At 33.7% G+C, this 21,271-nt stretch overlaps 2 protein-coding genes across 2 annotated transcripts; one reads left to right on the top strand and one right to left on the bottom strand.

Annotated features, from left to right (window-relative positions):
- Nucleotides 1–5,134: 5,134 nt before the first annotated feature.
- Nucleotides 5,135–18,316, top strand: LOTGIDRAFT_209410 (hypothetical protein; the record flags this gene model as incomplete). Its single annotated transcript, XM_009057242.1, has 12 exons — nucleotides 5,135–5,288; nucleotides 13,397–13,528; nucleotides 13,761–14,022; nucleotides 14,514–14,646; nucleotides 14,954–15,088; nucleotides 15,507–15,610; nucleotides 16,000–16,124; nucleotides 16,406–16,518; nucleotides 17,045–17,182; nucleotides 17,416–17,515; nucleotides 17,790–17,890; nucleotides 18,095–18,316. The coding sequence occupies 12 exons, from the start codon at nucleotides 5,135–5,137 to the stop codon at nucleotides 18,314–18,316; spliced, it is 1,719 nt and encodes a 572-aa protein (XP_009055490.1).
- A 2,527-nt stretch (nucleotides 18,317–20,843) lies between these two features.
- Nucleotides 20,844–21,230, bottom strand: LOTGIDRAFT_99075 (hypothetical protein; the record flags this gene model as incomplete). The annotated part of the gene is made up of 1 exon (XM_009057243.1): nucleotides 20,844–21,230. A coding segment is annotated over one exon (387 nt), but the record flags the coding sequence as incomplete, so codon positions are not given.
- Between the last annotated feature and the right edge of the window lie 41 nt (nucleotides 21,231–21,271).

Genomic DNA, 21,271 nt, shown 5'->3' on the forward strand with positions numbered 1-21,271 from the left:
TAATTGAACATTTCCTGATACTAACGGCAATGGTTCTTTTCGGATCAACTGACACTGATTGAGTGATTTAAGACTTTAAAAAGTAGAACCAGAGACCAGAAGCCCATTGGATTGAGAAATTGAATACAGTAAGACCTATAGGACTAAATATTCACCATAATGTAGAGATAGCACCCTTTGTTATCCCGTTCAATACAATCAGCAATCGGGCAAGCAAGAAAGTTCATGCCCACTATAAGAGCCTTCAAGAGAAATTCCCCCATGTCTATAAGCAGAAAATGATAGTTGCATATTCAAAAAATAAGAACTTAAATGATAATATTGTTCATAGTAAACTAAAAACAATCAGTACATAACACATACTATACTTCTCGTTATATTTTCTAATTTCAGATCAGAATCAGAACAGAAGAAAACCCAATATCAAGAACTTTAATCCCAATTTCTAAATAAAGTGTCTGCTAGACCCTAGGCCTGTATACTTGGGAGAATCAAACTCTCCCTTCCCTGAAATATAATTATGTATTATGTACTTTTTGGACAAGACTGAAGTCATTCTGCATATGGGTTCAGTAAAAAGAAAACTAATGTAATTGAAGTGCCCATATAGACCGTATTGATGATTTGTTATCTGTATTAAATGAATTAGGTAGATGTTCTTTTATGTTTGTGAATAATAGATGTAAACTCATTTGCCATCTGATGTATATGTATATGATTACTGTTACTGACTCGATTTTGTTTTTTGCAAAAAAAAAGATAGCCTGCCAGGCAAGTTAATATACGTCCACTGGCAGCTTTGGTTTTGAATAAAATATTTCGCAGTACAGTAACAATCAACAGTATGAAATATTCAAACTTCAGTCATACACTTCTTTTGAACTATTTAGGGCGATACTGAATATTATCGAGTATGAGTTATTGCCCTTGTTCTTGAAACCGTGGTCATATTCCATCTTCAGCGCGGTATTGAATAATAAAAGTTTTGTCAAAATCCAGCAAGAATCATGCATTCTAGAGTTTTTACGAGCTATAAATTGAATTCTGATTTTTCTGATTTTCAATAGGCTTTATCCTTGGTTGATAACAAACACTCAAGCCAAGTTTCGTTAAAATCCATCAAGAATTGTGCCTTCAAGAGTGTTTACGAACTAAAAATTGAACGCGTTTTCAAGAAAAAGGGCAATAACTCATACTAATTATTTTTCGATCTTTTTGATTTTAAATATGGTTCATCCTTGGGTAAAAAAAAAAAAACACTCACACGTTTCATCATAATCCGTCATGAATTGCACTTTCTAGAGTGTTAACGAGAGTTACAAGAACAAGGGCAATAACTCATACTATATATTTTTCGATTTTTCTGATTTTCAAAAAACTATACCAAGTTTCGTCGAAATCAGTCAAGAATTGTGCCTTGTAGAGTGTTTACGAGCAATTGTGGACGAACGGACGGACGGACGGACGGACCGACGGACAGACGGACATGGGTGACGGCAATATACGCCCCCATTTCATGTGGGCGTATAAAAAACATTTGACGTAAAAGTGACTTCTTAATATTCATGGTTTTCTTACATGACAATAACCACCTATGTCGAACAGGGATGTAATATAGAGCAAAATGACCATATTTTGAGAAAAATATATATTATATTTATATTTGTTCCCTTTAAAAATCAGAAATATATGTCAGACACCTATATTTAGTATGACGCTATAATTCATATCTAAACAAGCAAAACAATATTTTTTTTTTAGTTCAAACAGGTCTCGGTCATTGATACAAAATATTTATTTTATTTACATAACAAAAAGCATACTAGCTTTAAGCTTGAGTTATTTATACTTATCCGAACCTATTTCAAGGCCAAACACCTTTTATGTAAATTATGTACCGATGTATTTTTCCCTCATGCTTAAATTGACATGGGTCAACAAGTTAAAGAGACGGCCTTCATAACGCTTGATTTTCTTGAATTCAATGGTTTAAATTCTTTTCAAGATAGAGATAAAGCTCTAATAGAGGAGTCACAGTCGGCTCAACGTGTTAGCCGCTGCTAGGAAAACTTACAGTACGAGGTTTAACCTGGCACTGCTGCAGATCAGAAAATTTTCGTCCTACTTTTCTGCACCATGTGGGCTAATGAAGACGGAGATCCAGATCAAAGCAGCTGATTTGAAATAGAAGTCTAGTCGTTCTCTGATTCAATAGGTTGCTTACTGGTTAATAGACAAAAATTGGAAGAGAGTTGGTTACTGTCGATGTCCTATCAAAATTGTCAACCTTGCTCCTCGAATGACATTCGTTGACCAATGTCAATTCACATTTACTCCACGGTGACAAGGGGAGATGAACCCTAATTATAATTTTCGCAATTCTTGCTTTTGTGTGAAACGGGAAGGTTTGATACTAACTGTAGAAAACTGTAAAATCGTATCTGATGGGATTGTTAACTGCAAAGGTATGAGAAATAATACGCTACTATTATGTAATACAATTATCATATTTTAAATGTAATACATAATCAAATGTTTCATCCTCGAGATAAGATTTCAATACATTTTCAGAGTTAAAACACCTTTTATATAAATTGTTTGACGATTTTTCCCTCGTGCTCAAACCGACATAGGTCATCAAGTCAAGTCATTGCCTTGCACGCACCTTGCATGACACATCTGTTAGTTAAGTCACTTGCTCACTTACCTGGAAATCCGGGGTTTGAACTCTCTCAGGCTGAGAGAGATCTCAATTGAGAAACTAAAATTTAAATGGCTCAGCAGGTTAAAACCCTACTCGCTAGTCTTGCAGTATGAGGTTCGATGCCGGTTTCTCCTGGAACCGATGCAAAAATCACAGAGGCTGATTTGAAAAAGTCTTGCCATTCTTGTGCCCTATAGATTGCGTATGGGTAAACAAAAGAACCATGACCCATTAATGAATCTATGAAGACATAATGACCATAATGATTATGATCTATGATATCCCTGTGTGATCCTATATATTTTGGGTTTTGAGCGTTACAGGATTATAATGTCCATAGATTTATTTTATTCCATGAGTTCACTCCCTAAAAATTACACCCTTGATATAGGATTTCATGAAGGTATTGCATTAATTAAGATTTCAAAATTTAAATAACTCACTTATTTTTAATAGTTTAAATTTTACATCAACAAAAAATCACAAAACTTATTTACCATTCTTCAAAACACAACAGAAGAAAGGATAAGAGAAATATTTAATTAAAATGATCTCTTGATAAGGTTATATTGTAGAATGGCTGAATGAACTAAAAGTGGTTAACTTAATGTTCATCTCGATACGGACTACTTAACAGGATCGCAAGACCTACTGTTTTATAGTTCAACTTGACACTAGATTCTCGTTTAACTGTTTTGACGGTTATCTACAAGCCCTGAGTCACGACCTAAAATAGATATTTGGAAAGATAAACTATATCTTAACATATGAACTGTGTCTCCGACCGGCTTTTTGCCAACTTGCTGCATATCATATGATGTAAAAACTTTTACTTTTTGTGGCATTTGTCTCAACATTTCGATATGAGCTTGGAAATTGTCTCAATATGCTCTTAGATAAACGGACAAAACCATGTCAGTCGATAGCTACTAATCAACATTAAAACAGCGAAATTTACAAAAGTATAACTGATTTCAACTGATTTCAAACATTTTGGGATTCTCTGTGATTATAGCTGAATACCTAGCTTATGCTCCTGTTAAAATCTACAACACCTCGTTACGTCTCCGTTAATTTATGATGAAATTTTGCCTTTTCTGCGTTTTTTTACCAACGGTTCCTGCATAGCCAGAAACTTGTCTCTTTACCCGGTTTCAAATATTTATACTAAGAAATTGGCAAATTGAAACAGCTCAGCTTAAATAGTCGAGTTCACATACTAGACAAATGCCCATTGGAGAATATCATCAACTGTTATTGTGATAACCTTCAGAGCAATGGTTAAGGTAATAATGATTCGAAAAGTGGTTTACGTGACTTTAAGAACAAACAGTCACGCTCTGAGTGAGCCCGCATTTCATCTTGAAGTACATGTAAACTTATATAACAACCTAAAGCAACACACTTTAACCAACCTGACACTGCTGTTCTTCTGCATAATAAGACTTGTAGAGTGGTTTAGCTATCGATTCTGTACAAAGGTATGGTCTAAGGTATGGTCTGGCTTGGGTAAAATCGTATCCATAGCAGAACAGAGAAGAGAAATTAAAACTCCTAATTACAAATTTGAAGCGATTTTCAATATAAAGCTACAGCCCGGTAAAGCTGTTCTGAGAAGTAATAGGCTCAAATCGGAATAGTGTCTGAAAATACGTCAAATCTGTCATATTTGTTGAAATTAATCATCAGGCGTGATGGATTTTCTAAAAGAGTGTCGTAAAGCTAAAAAGTAAAATAATGATATCACTTGAAGTACATTATATTTGCATATCTCAAGAAATAAATACAGTGTAATACAATGATGTATACCAACGAAAGTTCTTTTTATGTTCATTAAAGTGAGACTGAAGTTTTTAAGGGTGCAGTACAAAATTAAAATTTATAACATCCACCCCAAGGCCTTACGCCTAAAATTATGAGTAAGTAAATAACATGACATTAATAGATGATCTCTTTGAAAGGAATATCATGCAGTGTATCATAAGCGCACATGCACTGTAAAACCTGCTTTACAAATTATCATTGGTATTTATATACAGTATATGTACATCTTTTCTCCAGTTTCAATATTCTCAATAGAAACTTGAGCCCAGTAATTGACAAGTATGTAAATTATATATTCAAGGTGATCAATGTTAAAAAAAATCTTAGGATAACAATTTAATAGAACAAAAATCTCTATGATAAATTAATTCAGACCAGTAATTAGAATTTAGAGGCGGAGCTTAAATTGACACTCTTTAAGTTGTGTATATGAGAAATAACCAAGACCTGTTTTTCAATGGATACATGGTAAATCATCTGTAACGAGCGGTCTCTATGAATTACTATTTACCAGTTGACAGTAGTTGGATGTCACAGGACGTCGTTTGACAGCAAGAAGCAACATCTTTCAACATGGCAGACGAGGACGCCCCAAAGAAACATCCTATGGCCCTGGCGGCACCGCCTGACGGATCAGAAGATGAATTTAAACGTGAAACATGGACTAATAAATTGGATTTTTTATTAGCTTGTATTGGATTTAGTGTTGGTTTAGGAAATGTTTGGAGATTTCCCTATCTGTGTTACAAAAATGGTGGAGGTAAGTGAAAAGTTATAGATTTAGAATAGATTAGTGGAATTAATATAAGTAAGAATAGTCCTTTGCTAGTTATCGAAAGCAAAGCATATGGTTTTGTTCACTCCTGGAACCTCATTGTACAATGGGTTAAGCTCCATACCAGATCGGACAAACACGGGCTCATGGACTGCAAGGACTCTAGGCATTTCTGTGAATCAGGAGATTGAGAGGCCGAGTAGATGTCACAGAATTAGAAGGGGGCTCACAATATCAGATATTTAAGAACATTTAAAACTACGAAGGGGTTAGAGGGAGGGGTGCAAAGCTGAACTAGATTCATTTCTGTGGGAAAGACACAATATTAGACAAAATAAAATGCAATTTTCAATGACCCAGAGGTATGTAAACACATTGAATAAGAAGGATATTATCAAAATATGAAAGGCAAATTGTAACTTGAATCATGTGCTTCGTGCTTGAGCATACTAAATATTAATTAGATAATGATAATATGTATATTCAACACCATTACCAACAAAAACATTTTCAGTAGTCATTGGGCGATTTACTGTAAACGCAATCGTTCCACAGTGTTACTGAGTATTATGTTCAGGAGTGGTAAACGCCCATATGTCTTGACTAATGCTGTCTATGATCTCTATCGATCGGGACTATTTATCTTCTCAACTGGTCGATCACAAACAACAAAATATTAAGAAACTTGTTTTGGGGCTTCTAAATTTACACTGGAAAATATCTAGACTATTCAAAGTCACTCATGTATGAACTATGTTAATTTGTGATTTTACTCTATCAAGCTACAATTTCGTTTTGCATAATTTTGCATAAATATAATCAAAGAAAATCACATTTTAACAGTAAAATACCAAACAAATGTCTCATTGCGCAAGATAGCGCATATCACAATAACCTCTCAAAGGTCACGAGGTTTCATCTCCTGTCAGTTAATTACAAACACAACAAATGTCTTCAAGACTGTTCATGCATATTTTCAGTTTGTGTTTTAAGAATGATGCACAAGTAGGCCTATATAACACATTATCAAAGAATAACAACGTGTTCCTCGCCGCTCGCTAAGCTTACAGCAATTGCATCTGAAAACATCATTCCCCTTGTCTTTACTTACAAAATATAGTATATCTTGTCTGTGAACTGAACAAGCAAAGTTGGATCATGCAAAAAATTCGATCAGTTTTACTTATATACTTGTGTTCAATTATAGAACAGTTTATTTCTTACGTAACCCCCATCGATTTCGGACGCGAGAAAACATCAATTATCACGTTCTAGTACACGACAATAGGTGCAAACGCTCTCACTTGTTCTAATGAGGGTCAATCTTTAATCATTTGAAAGAATTGTTTTTTTTTCTCATTACCAAATAAAGAACAGCTCACTACAATCCTTTTATTTATGCATGTATTCATTGAATGGTCAGTGTCATAATGCGTCGCCCTGAGGCCAGCCTTATTGAAAGGTTGTCAAGTATCTTTAATTTATCGTGTGAACGTTGGACGACGTTTTTTTAATAGTTCAACTCTTTAACTTCTATTCAAAGTTTGAGATAAAGGACACATATTTCTATATAATGCACCTCAAGTCAACAAAAACAATTTGATTTACTTACTTGATTTCCAACTTCCCCACACGAAAGCTCATTAGTGGGATGGGTGATATATTTTGTGTTGAAAGTCGTCCATATATATCATAAAAGGTATACTTATGTACATAGCAAGATGTTAAAGAGGTACAACAAAACAAAACATCAAAGTGCCAAGATATTTAAAGGGGCAGTCTGAGTTTTTTCGTAGGTCTGAAAAATTTTTGCACAAATTTTAACAGCTATGCACAAAATCTAGAGAAGGGTGTTCCTTGACTTATCTGAAAGTTTGACGGCAAAACTAGTTAAAATAAAGGGTTTGCGTCAAACATTTTAACGTCGCTGTGATTTTAGATGTTGATGGTAAACCAATGTGCGAACTTTAGCAAAGTAAACGCCAAATTGTATAGAAATATTTATTCTATTTATTCTGTAGTTTTCAACTAAAAATATCGAGCCTAGGTCAAACTCCTTAATTAAAAATTAGTACACTCCGTTTTTAATTATCCCTTTTGAAAATTTTTGTTGTTGATTAAGTCTATACATAGAAGTAAATAACATATTTTAGAAATATTTTCATGTTTTATTTACATTGTTTTTAATAATAAAACTTATGCATACTGCCCCTTTAAATAACTTAATGTGACTAACATCAACATGAGTTATCGATCTGCGAGAATGATGTATGACAAAGGTTTATCATGACCTTCATAACAACTCTTACCGGCAATGTGTCGTATGACAACCTCAGCTCAATTAGTAACATGTCTAGATGAGACAATTTATCAGATCATGCCCCCCTAATTACTTATAAGTAAATACTTATTGGTGAACTTTCTCAACCAAGGTCAACCATTTAGTTTGGATATATGTTTTCTTACACACGCAAGACCTGCGTTAAGGATTTAAGTCGGGCCCAAATAAGCACGGCCCAGCATCAGCTCAGTTTAGTGGAGAGCCCATATTGGCTGTGGGTCCTAAGAACAATGATCTGGCGTCTGAAAAAAACATGGGCGGTTTATTCTTTCTTTATTGCAGCTAAAGCTAAAAGTGGTTCATATTGCCAATATTCCTTTATTAGCTTTACTGGTTTAATGGTCATTTATCACGGATCATTTATTAGAAAACAAGAATGTGCTAAGTCTTCTCATCCTCCATAATTGTTATACTTGATGACTTTTATGGGAATTTTTACCCATTTTCAGCTTAACCCCGAATAATAATTGTTAAGGTTACTAGATATCACAACTCTTAATGTCACAAGAACTCATTTGTCTCCTAGTATGGTGAGGTAACATCGTCGTTTCAACCGGTAGAAACACCACTGTGAGGTATATGGAGTTTAATCCGTACAATCCGTTTAGTGGACAAGAATGTGAGGTTATACGATGAATATCACCAAAAGATGAATCTTCAATATTATATATCTTTTGCGGCACTGCTCTTTTCATCTTAGTAGTACATAGTCCTCGGGGTTGTCAACTCTGCCCGAAAGAAAAAGAGCCTTTACATTGCTTCATTGTTCAGTTGTATAATTTATAACTGGTTCGATATATAAAATAGGCCAAATAGATAAGTAAATACGTTCATTTCAGTTTAGGAGTAACACATCGCCTATACGAACCGGATTATTGACACGGCATACTTGGGTTTTCAAAAATCAAAAATGTAAAAGACCATAACTGGAGGCAAATAAAATTGGGTTATAAGTGATATAGCCATATGAAATATAACTGATGATCTAAATATTGATGCTCTGTGGACACACCACAGAAATGTGACTAGAAAAAAATCAAACTGTTCTGAACAGTAACGTTTACAGCGAGATGACCTTCCACAAATGGTTTCTACATAGACACAGATGTAACCTATATGCTGTAAATACTTTGGAAATGTTTAAAGGAAAAAATAATTTTCGTCGCCTGTAGAAAGTTAGGTGTTGTTTGTTATATTTAATCAACAGCATATCCGTTATACATCTCGAGATATGAGTCAACATAATATATAACAAATATTAAATGATTTTTACTATTCGGTTGCGCAATTACAAAGTTTTCCATAATTTATCACCCGTTGGTAATGTTGATATTTTGCTTGTATGTCTTCAGGCTTCACTTGTCTTGGTTTTTCCATAACACACCCAACATCGTACAACACGACAGCGATATCAGCCAGCCTCCATAAACTAGGGGTACAAATAAGAGGCAGACTGACTTTGGAAGAACATCGGCGGAAACCTCTGAGAGGGTTCTTTTACAAGAAATTTTTGCAAAATAGAATTTATTTGGTGTATGGGAAAAACGTATGAAAACCTATTTCATCTTTTCAACTTAGAAATGAAATGCACATCCACAGGCGCCGCCACTGCAACAATTGTAACATACGTCCATGAAAATATATATATTTGTCCGATGGGTTATCATTGCTTATCAACGTAGTAGACGCGGCTTCAACCGTGTTCAGTTTTGTTAACTTTGAGTCTTTAGTTGTCTGACCACTCTGGTAATACGACGTAACTCAAGAAAACTATGTTTGAACGCGTATGGAAACGAAAACATTTAGGAACTAGTAAGGTAATATGGGGATCGTAAGTACACTTACAACAGCCCAACTAAGTCGTGTTCCACCGGGATCATAATCAATTTAAGCCGTATTCAGAAAATTCAAGGGAAGTAACTTAATGACCAATATATGAAATTTCAGAACATTCAATCCCTACATAGATTTCACCAACCCCGACAGCATACTAACGCCAGAAACCATAAACAATTGAGTTTACAAGCAAACGTGACAGATTTTATATCCAAAAATTTTCCCAGATACAAAATATAGTACCTTTAAGCAAAAGGTAAATATATCTAGAAAAATACTATGAAACTTGATTCTCCTATATCGTATCAGCCAACATCATCAAGAACCCAGTGACCCAAATTAGCAGATCGGGTGATATCGTGTGAAAAGTCCCTTTGAAAACTTAAACAAAGTGGGTAATGTAGAATTGATTGAATCAGAATCGGGGTTTATGATGTTGTTTATGAGACTACTAAAAAGAAAATGTAAAGTGAAGAGTCATCGGATTACTTTTTCATATAGTTCGCGTAATATGTTAATAGGTTGTGGGAAAAAACAACATTGTCCTACTTAAAGTGACAGACTCACCAGATAATAACAAATATCTTAAATTGAAAGACGACAGTCTTATCTAGAATAAAATGTGCCAAGACACAAAATTTGCTCATAACCTCTTATTACGCGGAGTAATACGAAACTATCAGAAATATGTTTGCTAAAAATTATCAAGTTTTAGAAAAAAGAAATAGAAAAAATTCTGTTTTTTTTATTTTAAGCCGAATTGACATCTATACTTTTAATCTGCTTTAGACACTAAAAAAGTCCACATTGTCAGTCTTTTTATAACTTGATGCTCTAATTCGGGCTATTCCACAGTTCGTCATCGTTATCGAGGTGTTACATTATATGCTTTTATTTCAATCTAATTAGATAAATTGTCAGCTATTAATTATATTTATATGTGGAAACTCTCACTATAAAGCTTAATCGTTTTAAATGAAAAGTAGCAAAAATAGGAATAGTTAAATTGTTTATTTATTGAGCAGCATGTCAACTAAGCGTCTATAAATATGTCGAGAAAGACTCGGCTGTATACCATAATGTGTATTTGTCATAAAAAGATATGAAATGTTCATGATTGATGTCCTGTGTAAAAAACGTTAATAATATACATGAATAATAAAGGCTATAAAGGTCATCCCTGGTTGTCCCCTTAACTAAATTGACAGAGAAGTGTGAAAATAATAAGGGTAATGTACATAGAAACAGTACAAAGAGTATCAATGTTGACTTGAATTTGATTAGCATTAAAATAGATAATAAAAGTAGTTGTTATATGTTAGGAATACAAACGCAATCATATAATATACCTATGTATATAATACAATGTTACACTAGTCAGGAGTGAACAACCTACAAAACGTGATAAGATGCAGATTTAGGTGCTTCGTTTAATTTCATTTGTCTGTTGACAAGCCAGTCTTGGAACAATTCTAACAAGAAAATTTTTAACAGAAGGTCAGCTAGGCGTAGTGAGTGACAACTGTGTACTCACAAACTTCGTGTGTGCAATTAGAAATAATTTTTTTTAGAAAAAAAGAAGTCTATAAAAAAAGAAAAGAAGCAACAATTTACATGGACAACAATAATGTTTAAATATGACTTAATCAAGGCCACTAGAATTTAACACGCTGGTCTAGATTAAAGCCCACAACCATCATTTATTCGACGTTGCCAAGGAAATGACGTAAAATTTTAACGCTCTTACCGATGGCGCTAAATATACCCGCATTAGCTTTCAGAATTAAAATCCGACGTCCTGTTGAGACTGTTACAGTTTTTGACGTGTGCTATCGGTATCGTCTGAAACTGACTAGTTTGTGTTGACATCAATACTGTATCAGTCTAAATTTCTATGGTTCGACTGGTAAAGTAAAATGTATAATATAGAAGGTTTTATATCTCTTTAATCATAATGACATTAATATTCGAGTTATTGTGATATGCATGATAAAACCTTTTCAAGCAGTTTTATATAACTATTATTCTTCCTACACTACGCATATACTATCTATAATACTGTCTCTTGATTGAGACGTGCACAAATTTCCTAAATCTTCTCAATAAGTTTGAATCAGTTGATAGAAAATTCAATCGAGAAAAAACTGCAGCAATGAGATAAGAATAAGGCCAAAGGATAATGTAAACTTCGCCTAATAAATCTTTGCTCGAAATGCTCTAGGAGACTAAGCTACACCTGTTGTCGTCTTGACACGATTAGTCTGTAGCCACTAGTACTCTGACTACCAAAGAGACACCTGAGCTATGTTCAGCATATTATATATGATAATATTTATTCAGGGTCGCCTTATTCATGGACAAAACGGTCAAATAAGGTTCATTTTTCTTCACATCTTCTGAAGCGAAACACTTTTAATCCACTTATTTCATCAAAGGTTATCTGTAAATCATATTCTTTTATAAATAGTGTTTACTCAGAAATAAGAGGCATTTTCAAACTGTTTACACTCGATGTATATTGACTGCTAAACACTATAATGCAGAGATATTTATCCGTGCATACATGACCAGGGTCTAATACGCTTAAAACGTTGAAATTGCTGAGATGTATGTAACTGTACTCCAATGTTGCAATTTAAATTAGTTCGATAATCAAGCACATTGCAAAAAAATCATTTGAACGAGATTGAAATTCCACTTCAAGCTTAACACTAATCCAAATGCTATTCGATCAGTTTTCTTGGATTGTCAGATCCGGTTTGTTTATTTGCTGGTGATGCAGGTGGGATACCAAACTTTCGTGTCAAACTGGAATATAAACTGTGATTGTCACCATGAAAGTTTTCATGCCTAAAAATCATTTAATAAAAATGCCTAAAATCTCACAAAGTAAAAATTTCCAATTCGTAAAAAATATGCACATCTTGTATCATTTAAGATATTTTCCAACAGAATATAGAGAAGTTACCAAAATGTTTTATTTTCAAATAACTTGATTTTCTTTGCCACCTTTCTTTCTTCAACTTTCTTTTTGAAAACAACTGTAGCTATGCATGAATTAATTTTATTTTCGTATCAATTTTTCATCCACTTTTACTTGTTCGAGATGGTCTAATAACCGCATTCACCTTCTAAGTTAGTGCATAAGGAGTGACATCGCTGTAGTCTTTGGACCATTCAATCATAGCTGATAGTTTTTGGTTTTGTGTTCTTCGTGATGTCTCTATTAATTAAATTCTATCAGTAAAATATTGACAAGATATTCAGATTATATATAATTAGGCTATACAAATGTCACAATGTTTACCAAGAAAAAAAAACACCTTCGCATTCAACTGGTGAAAAAATTTTGTCCCCATATATTTAACATATCCAATTGAAAATCAATTGAAACTTATATCAAATTCTCGAATTTTAAGCGCATTCACAATGATTGAACAACGGGCCTATGGAATACAGATCTATGCTTTATAAATGGTGCTCTTCATCCTTTTAATTAGAATAAAGTCAATGATTCCTATGAATTTATTGGAAAATAGTGTTTTTGACAAACATTGCGATTTGATCAGAGGCATCAAAATCCTAACTTGAACAAGTTTGACTCAACTTTGTCAGAAATATAACCAAAGAGACATGATTATTCTTGCGAATTTACTAATTCCGATTAGATTTTTAAACGCGGTCATAATTTAGTTACATTTAGCAATGATTTCATCGGTTTTTGTAGCTTAGTCTTGCTTGATTCAGGAACATCGACAAAAGTAGCAATCACAACCAAAGACGATGGCGAAAATGATTTCTTGGACATTCTTCGCTTGAACATGTCTCTAAAGTTGTTTATTCGACATGATACAATTTGTTTACCAAGACTTGTTGAACTAACCTCCTCACTTACAACTATTGTCTTTTATTTTAGGTGCCTTTCTTTTGCCTTATTTTATCTGTGTATTTATTGGTGGAATTCCTCTCTTCTATTTGGAAGTAGCAGTTGGTCAGTTTATGGGAAGAGGTGGTCTCAAATCATGGAATATAGTGCCTTTGTTTCAAGGTTAGTACTCTGTAGAATTATGAAAGCTAGTAGGTGTAATTGGCGAAGCACGGATCCTAGCGCAAATATAGAACGTAATGTATCCACTCTACCTTTAATGAGTATTTCAAAGTAATAAGTGATTGATTCCAATCCTATTATTCAATGTTTAAGTTACTTTTAACGCAATACAACACCCTTCCGATATGTTTATACAGTGTTATTTAGCACCATATCATTATTTCTTTTCCAGGCATTGGTATTGCTTGCTGTATCATAGTCTTCTTGCTCAATTGTTATTACAATGTCATCTTATGTTGGGCTTTCTACTACATGTTTAACTCATTCCAAGCTGAATTACCCTGGTCTTATTGTGGACATGAATGGAATACAATCTGGTGTAATGATGATTTCAAATCCAATGTAACTGTGAACGATACAGCAGCTAAATATAATTTGACCATTTATGAAAATAGTACATATAAATTTTCTGATCCTGTCACAGAATTCTGGGAGTAAGTAATAGATATAATAAATATATAAATATTGTTAGCTATCTCTGATCTATTCTAGATATAAGACTCTGGCTATCTCTGATCTGTTTTAGATATAAAACTCTGGCTATCTTTGATCTATTTTAAGCATAAAACTCTTACTATCTTTGATCTATTTTACATATAACACTCTGACTATCTCTGATCTATTTTAGATATAAAACTCTGGCTATCTCTGATCTGTTTTAGATATAAACCTCTGATTATCTCGGATCCATTTCAGATATAAAACTCTGATTATCTCTGATCTATTCTAGATATAAAATCTGGCTATCTCTGATCTATTTTAAATATAAAACACTGACTATCTCTGATCTATTTTATATATAAAACTGACTATCCCTGTTCTATTTTAGATATAAAACTGACTATCCCTATTCTATTTTAGATATACAACTGGCTATCTCTGATCTATTTTAGATATAAAACTGACTATCCCTGTTCTATTTTAGATATAAAACTCTGGCTATCTCGGATGGTATTGATGATGTTGGAGTTATTAAGTGGGATTTAGCTCTGTGTTTATTATTTGCATGGATTGTGGTATATGCCTGTATTTGTAAAGGAATTAAATCTTCAGGAAAGGTATGTGTATGAATGATATTTTGTCACTGTGCTTGTTATTGTACCTTCAAATCTAGAGCATCATGTTAATCCTCAACAGAAGTCCCTTGAATCAGAGTACATATTTTTAAAGGGATTGTAAAGAAGTTTTCTAAAAGAAACATCGATATGCACCACTCCAATTTTCAATCAGACGTCTACGGTTTTTTGCCTCTAGTAGTGACGTAACTGATGGTGGAATCTCATAACTTAAATGATACCACGACTGGTTATTGAACTGATCCGGCAATGCCTCGGGTGCCTCTACTTGTCATGTGTTGTATTTCAGGTTATGTATGTAACAGCTACCTCACCCTATATTTTTATGTTGATTTTATTGATCAGAAATTCTCTATTGGATGGTGCCTATGATGGTGTATTATTTTATCTTACTCCTAAAATTGACAGATTAGCAGATTCTCAGGTATTGTTATTGTTTAATCATTGACTCAATGATGTTTATATTGTAAAGCTCCTTTTAGCATCAACGTTTGTCCAAGTTTATAAGACCTAATTACGCTCAATGGGTCTTCTCGATTATTCAATTTTATGAAAATGAAGATAATTTGAGTTTTATTCTCTACTCTTCTGCTCCCAATGAATCCATAAAATGTGCTATGATGGTATTTTGGCGGAACAGTGGCATTTTGTACTGTCGATAGATCTTTGGCGTACACAACACAGCTTTATTGTTTGATATCAAACTCTTGACGTCTGGATTAGTAAAGAAATATCTAACTCGCCCTTGCATCCCCATTTGTTAGTCCTGTTATCATTTATGTGTTCCTTCTGCAAAGAGAGTTAACTTGAATAAGGAATAATGATGTCTTGTTTTATTACAGGTATGGGTTGATGCTGGAACACAGATTTTCTTTTCCTATTCTATTAGTTTAGGAACATTAACTGCTTTAGGAAGTTATAACAAGTTCAATCATAATTCATACAGGTAAATGCAGTACATTTATGACAGCTAGCGTTTTGCGACAATTAACTCACAGAAATTTTTTTGGTTCATCTTTGATCGTTTGTACCTTCAAAAAAGATAAGAAACAAATTCATAGTGAAGTGCTACACCATGTGCTCACTGCAAGAAAAAAAGTTGCAGACAGGCAGAATATTTCCCTCCTTGCACACTGCATGGTGTTTTCCGTCTTCATTAACAGTAAAAAAATCAAATGCTTGTCTACAATATCAAATGCCCCATTGATATACTGTCTGTTAAGCATAGACGGACAATATCTGGACGTATTTCCATTCGCTAACATTTTCGTAACGCCCGTTGATTCATTATAGATGAAAGATGATATCTAAGTTCCAATGTTTATTTAATTTCAGGGATGCTATATTATTTGCCTTAGCGAACAGTGGAACCAGTTTCTTTGCTGGCTTTATAGTGTTCACAATTTTAGGTTATATGGCTTCAGTACAGGGTGTCAGTATCGCCGAAGTGGCCGAATCAGGTATGATAAAATTGAGATAAATATTCATACATTTGCCAATGTATTTGACCGTGATGGTTTCTTAGACTAATTAAATGCTGTGATTTGAACACGTTACACATCAGCAATTAAAATAACCATTATTAAGTAACTAAATATGCACAATTTGGAATCAAAATATTCCAGGGTGTGCAATTTAAACACTACATTTGCATTTACTATTTTGGTAGGTTTACTCGGTCATTATAAAAACTGACTTGTCCTCTATGAAACTTAAGCAGATCTATTTATAATTTTCTCAGGACCTGGTTTAGCTTTTATTGCTTACCCTAAAGCTGTAGCTCAAATGCCGATATCTCCATTGTGGTCTATATTATTCTTTTTGATGGTTATTTTATTGGGTTTGGACAGTCAGGTATGTACAGTTTCTTTTCTACTGTAATAAATACATTAACAGACTTAAGAAGTTCTAGAGCAATTCGACGTATTTTACATGTGTTCCTGTTAATGGTCATAAGACTGGGTTTTATAGAATTACAGACTCACCGTATCCCTAGCGCGATCGCTAATAGTAAAAGCTGCATTCATTGCTGAAATATTGACCTATACTCTATATACTCGATTATTGATCATTTATAATAATTACATAATTGACAAAATGAAAAAATGAAAAGTTTAGACGTTGTTCCAATAGTGAGTTATCTTCCAAACGTTATATGGCTTTGCTCGTTGGAAAAATCTTTTATTATAATGAGTATTAAGATAATATTATTAGTATTTATAACGTATTATCCAATCCCAATGACGCCATTTTCCAAAAAGTGGAGATATTAATCATGCGAAATGCAAGTGTCCATACAATAATTGACCAAATGGCAGATAACAGAAATTGCTAATTGACACTGATTAGTATAAAATTCTTACTGATCCTATATTTTCAGTTTGTTGGTGTTGAAGGTGTAGTTACAGCTGTAGTTGATCAGTATCCAGCATTACTAAGAGTTGGATACAGAAAGGAATTATTCATTCTAGGAGTGTGTATACTCAATTTCTTTATAGGTTTATCTATGGTGACAAATGTAAGTATATAATGATTTGATATTTAATTTCTTTTCTTTGTCAAAAATATGCCAATCTATATGAATGGAGTTGTGATCTACTTTAATCCAAGTTCAGCTTATAAAAGATTGGACTTTACAGCGTCGCCGGCCTCCCTAGACTGGGGGTACCAGGAAGAATAAGCTCCTCCTATTTCAGTAAAGATTTCTTTCTAAAGCATTTTCGGTGCTTAAATAATACTTTTATTTTACAGGGCGGAATGTACGTGTTTCAATTGTTTGACTATTATTCTGGCAGTAGAATTATTTTATTGGTGGCTTTCTTTGAATTGATATCCGTAGCCTGGATCTATGGTACGTTATTATTTATTAGTTTATCATTAGGTATTAATGGCAGGAAACTGTTAATCTGAACACAGCTCAGTATGGAATCACTTTAACATCGAAGCCTTCGGTTGTTGTTTTTTTAACAGTAATCAGTGCAACTCAAAGACTTTTCTTTTGTTCAAGGAAACTATACTGACGAGGAAGACAATGACGTCATGGAATTTGTATTTTCAAACCGACAGGGCAAGAGTCCATTGTTTCATCCATTCAGGTTAAACCAATGTAAATTTTGTATTTCCAGGTGTAAATAGATTCTATGATAATATAGAAATGATGATAGGAAAGAAAATCTGGCCTTACATGAAAGTTTGTTGGGTGGTCTTCGCTCCATTATTTTGCATTGTAAGTATGGAGAGATTTAAAATATGTAGCATAGGGGGATAATATGGAGCACGTGGGTGGATGATATAATGCGAAGCATGTGTACGAAGATGTATGAAGATGTCATAATGCAAATTCGTGTAAAACGTTGCTGCCGCTGTGCTAAAAGATATAGTTTTGTTCGTCATAGTTAATATCACTGAAATACCAATTATTTCGTTTCAGGTCATTTTCATTTTAAGTGCCATCAACTATTCCGAACTGACGTATGACCGACCAAGAGGAACCTATGTATACCCTGATTGGGCTGTAGGAATAGGTTGGGCCATGGCATGTGTCTCCGTTATTTTCATTCCGCTCAAGGCCCTTCACGTCTTCATAAAATATGGTTTCACAAAAGAGGTAAGCAACTTCTTAAATACATTACCAGTTTTATCGATAGGATGATTGATTCTAAGAGAGAGTCCATGTTGATGTTTATATAACGTTTTGATTGATGGAAACGTCACTTTATCATTGTTTTTGATAGTTTATTGTTTATTTATAGTTCATTCAAATCCATTCATTTTGCAGGTTTTCTTTTTGAGCTTAAAACCATACGGATTTCAAGATCATCAGAAGAGAATCCAAGACATAAACGAACGAACATTAAATGATTTGGAAGGAACAGCAAACAGACATGTTCAGTACGAATCAGAAAAGGGAAAAGTTAATATTGCTTATGCGCCTGAAAAACCACCGTATCAAGCCGGGCACTTCACCCAAATGTAAAGGACTGGCTGTCTTAAAAACATTTCTATACAGTGTGCCTTAATATGTGTTATTTAGTATATTGTGTTCTTAGAATAATTTTGTTGGCATTCCAAACATAAAAGATAACGTAGCTGCACAGGAACAAAAAATCATTAAATTTATCATAATAATCTTCAATGAATGTAGTTTGCCAAACTTAACTTTATATAACACTAATTTTTACACTCTGTCACGATGACTGCATATTGTTCCCCAAATGTCAAATTAAGCGTTTGGGTTGATCTAAATGTAAGTCGGACTTAGTCCAGTGTTCCCTCATTATTGATATCAGATCTGATATATTTATATATGTGTGATAAATGTAATGAAATCAACTGAAAATTAATTGGTACATATATGGGGAGATTGTTTTATGGTTTATTAATGCTTATATTATATACATGTAATGCACCTACATTTTTTTGTCACAATTATTGTATATTATAATATTAATTTTATCTCAGGGTTGTGTACTCAAAGAATTATTACACTTAACAATATTACCATTGGTCAAATTCAGGGAGCCTTCAATAATGCATTTACATTTGCTGGTTTTCGATCGTGTCCTTTACTTGTCAAAGAAACCAACATAAGATTGGATTGCTTCCAAAATACACATTCAAGTCTATGCACATGAAGTTAAATTGAATTTTATGGCGCTTGCGTTCAAGCATGAAGCAGTTCCAAGCCTCTAATATCTGATCAATGAAATAGTAATCCTCCTTTGCACATTTGAAGAACATTTTGAAAGTAATTTCTTAATTAATTAATGCTGTGTATTTGTTTTAATACTTTGTCGTACGGAGATATAAATACTTTCTAATCGTCAGTTTAGTTGGTTGTATGGAAGGAAATCTTCAATAATCAGTATAACCATATAAACTTGTTTATACTAATGTTTGCTGTCTTTCTTTGAAAGATTTTATAAAAAGATTTATTGTATAAATAATTTTTAACATAGTAATAAAGATATTATTCTTTTGTATGAAGAGAATTTGTTATTTCTAAAGAAAATTTTGCCCAGTTGTTGAAAATGAGTACAATTAGATCCAAAATTATTAGCAGAAATACAAACACTTCATCCCTAGGAAATAATAACGTGACCAGAATATTAGTAGAAAACTAAAGTAGGAAATTATGTGTTATTATCAAAGGAAACATCAATAGAAAACAAAACGAAACGTTATCCTAATCAATAGAAAAATCTGCGCTTTGCAATCCAGCGCACTTGCAAGAATTCTGATGTGCCAGAAAGATCAGGAGAATGTAAAAAAAAAAAACAGGATAGCTGCCCAAAACTTAACGAGAAAATAAGTTTTTTCCAGTGCATCAATACGAAATGTTATGGTTGATCTAGGAACATCAGTAGAAAATATCATTAAGGCTGGTCTCTTATTATCGGTAAGAAATATTATTATGGTTGGTCTCCTGGCATCAATGGGAAATGTTATGGTTGGTCTAGGAGAATCAGTAGGAAATATCATTATGGCTGGTCTCTTAGCATCGGTAAGAAATATTATTATGGTTGGTCTCCTGGCATCAATGGGAAATGTTATGGTTGGTCTAGGAACATCAGTAGGAAATATCATTATGGATGGTCTCTTAGCATCGGTAAGAAATATTATTATGGTTGGTCTCCTAGCATCAATGCGAAATGTTATGGTTGATCTAGGAACATCAGTAGAAAATATCATTAAGGCTGGTCTCTTAGCATCGGTAAGAAATATTATTATGGTTGGCCTCCTGGCATCAATGGGAAATGTTATGGTTGGTCTAGGAACATCAGTAAGAAATATCATTATGGCTGGTCTCTTAGCATCGGTAAGAAATATTATTATGGTTGGTCTCCTAGCATCAATGGGAAATGTTAAGGTTGATCTAGGAACATCAGTAGGAAATATCATTATGGCTGGTCTCTTAGCATCGGTAAGAAATATTATTATGGTTGGTCTCCTAGCATCAATGGGAAATATTATGGTTGGTCTGGGAACATAAGTAGGAAATATCATTCTGGCTGGTCTCTTAGCATCGGTAAGAAATATTATTATGGTTTGTCTCCTAGCATCAATGGAAATGTTATGGTTGGTCTAGGAGCATCAGTAGGAAATGTCATTATGGCTGGTCTCTTAGCATCGGTAAGAAAAATTATTATGGTTGGTCTCCTAGCATCAATGGGGAATGTTATGGTTGGTCTAGGAACATCAGTAGGAAATATCATTATGGATGGTATCTTAGCATCAGTAGGAAATATTATGGTTGGTCTCCTGGCATCAATGGGGAATATTATTATGATTGGTCTCGGAACATCAGTAGACAATATTTTTATCGTTGGTCTCTTGACATCGGTAGGAAATATTATGGTTGGTATCCTGGCATCAGTGGGAAATGTTATTATGGTTGGTATCCTGACATCAGTAGGGAATGTTATTATGGTTGGTATCCTGGCATCAGTGGGAAATGTTATTATGGTTGGTATCCTGACATCAGTGGGAAATGTTATTATGGTTGGTATCCTGGCATCAGTGGGAAATGTTATTATGGTTGGTATCCTGACATCAGTAGGGAATGTTATTATGGTTGGTATCCTGGCATCAGTGGGAAACATCATCA

This window comes from Lottia gigantea (assembly GCF_000327385.1).
Source record: "Lottia gigantea unplaced genomic scaffold LOTGIsca_3, whole genome shotgun sequence".
NCBI classification, from domain to species: domain Eukaryota; kingdom Metazoa; phylum Mollusca; class Gastropoda; family Lottiidae; genus Lottia; species Lottia gigantea.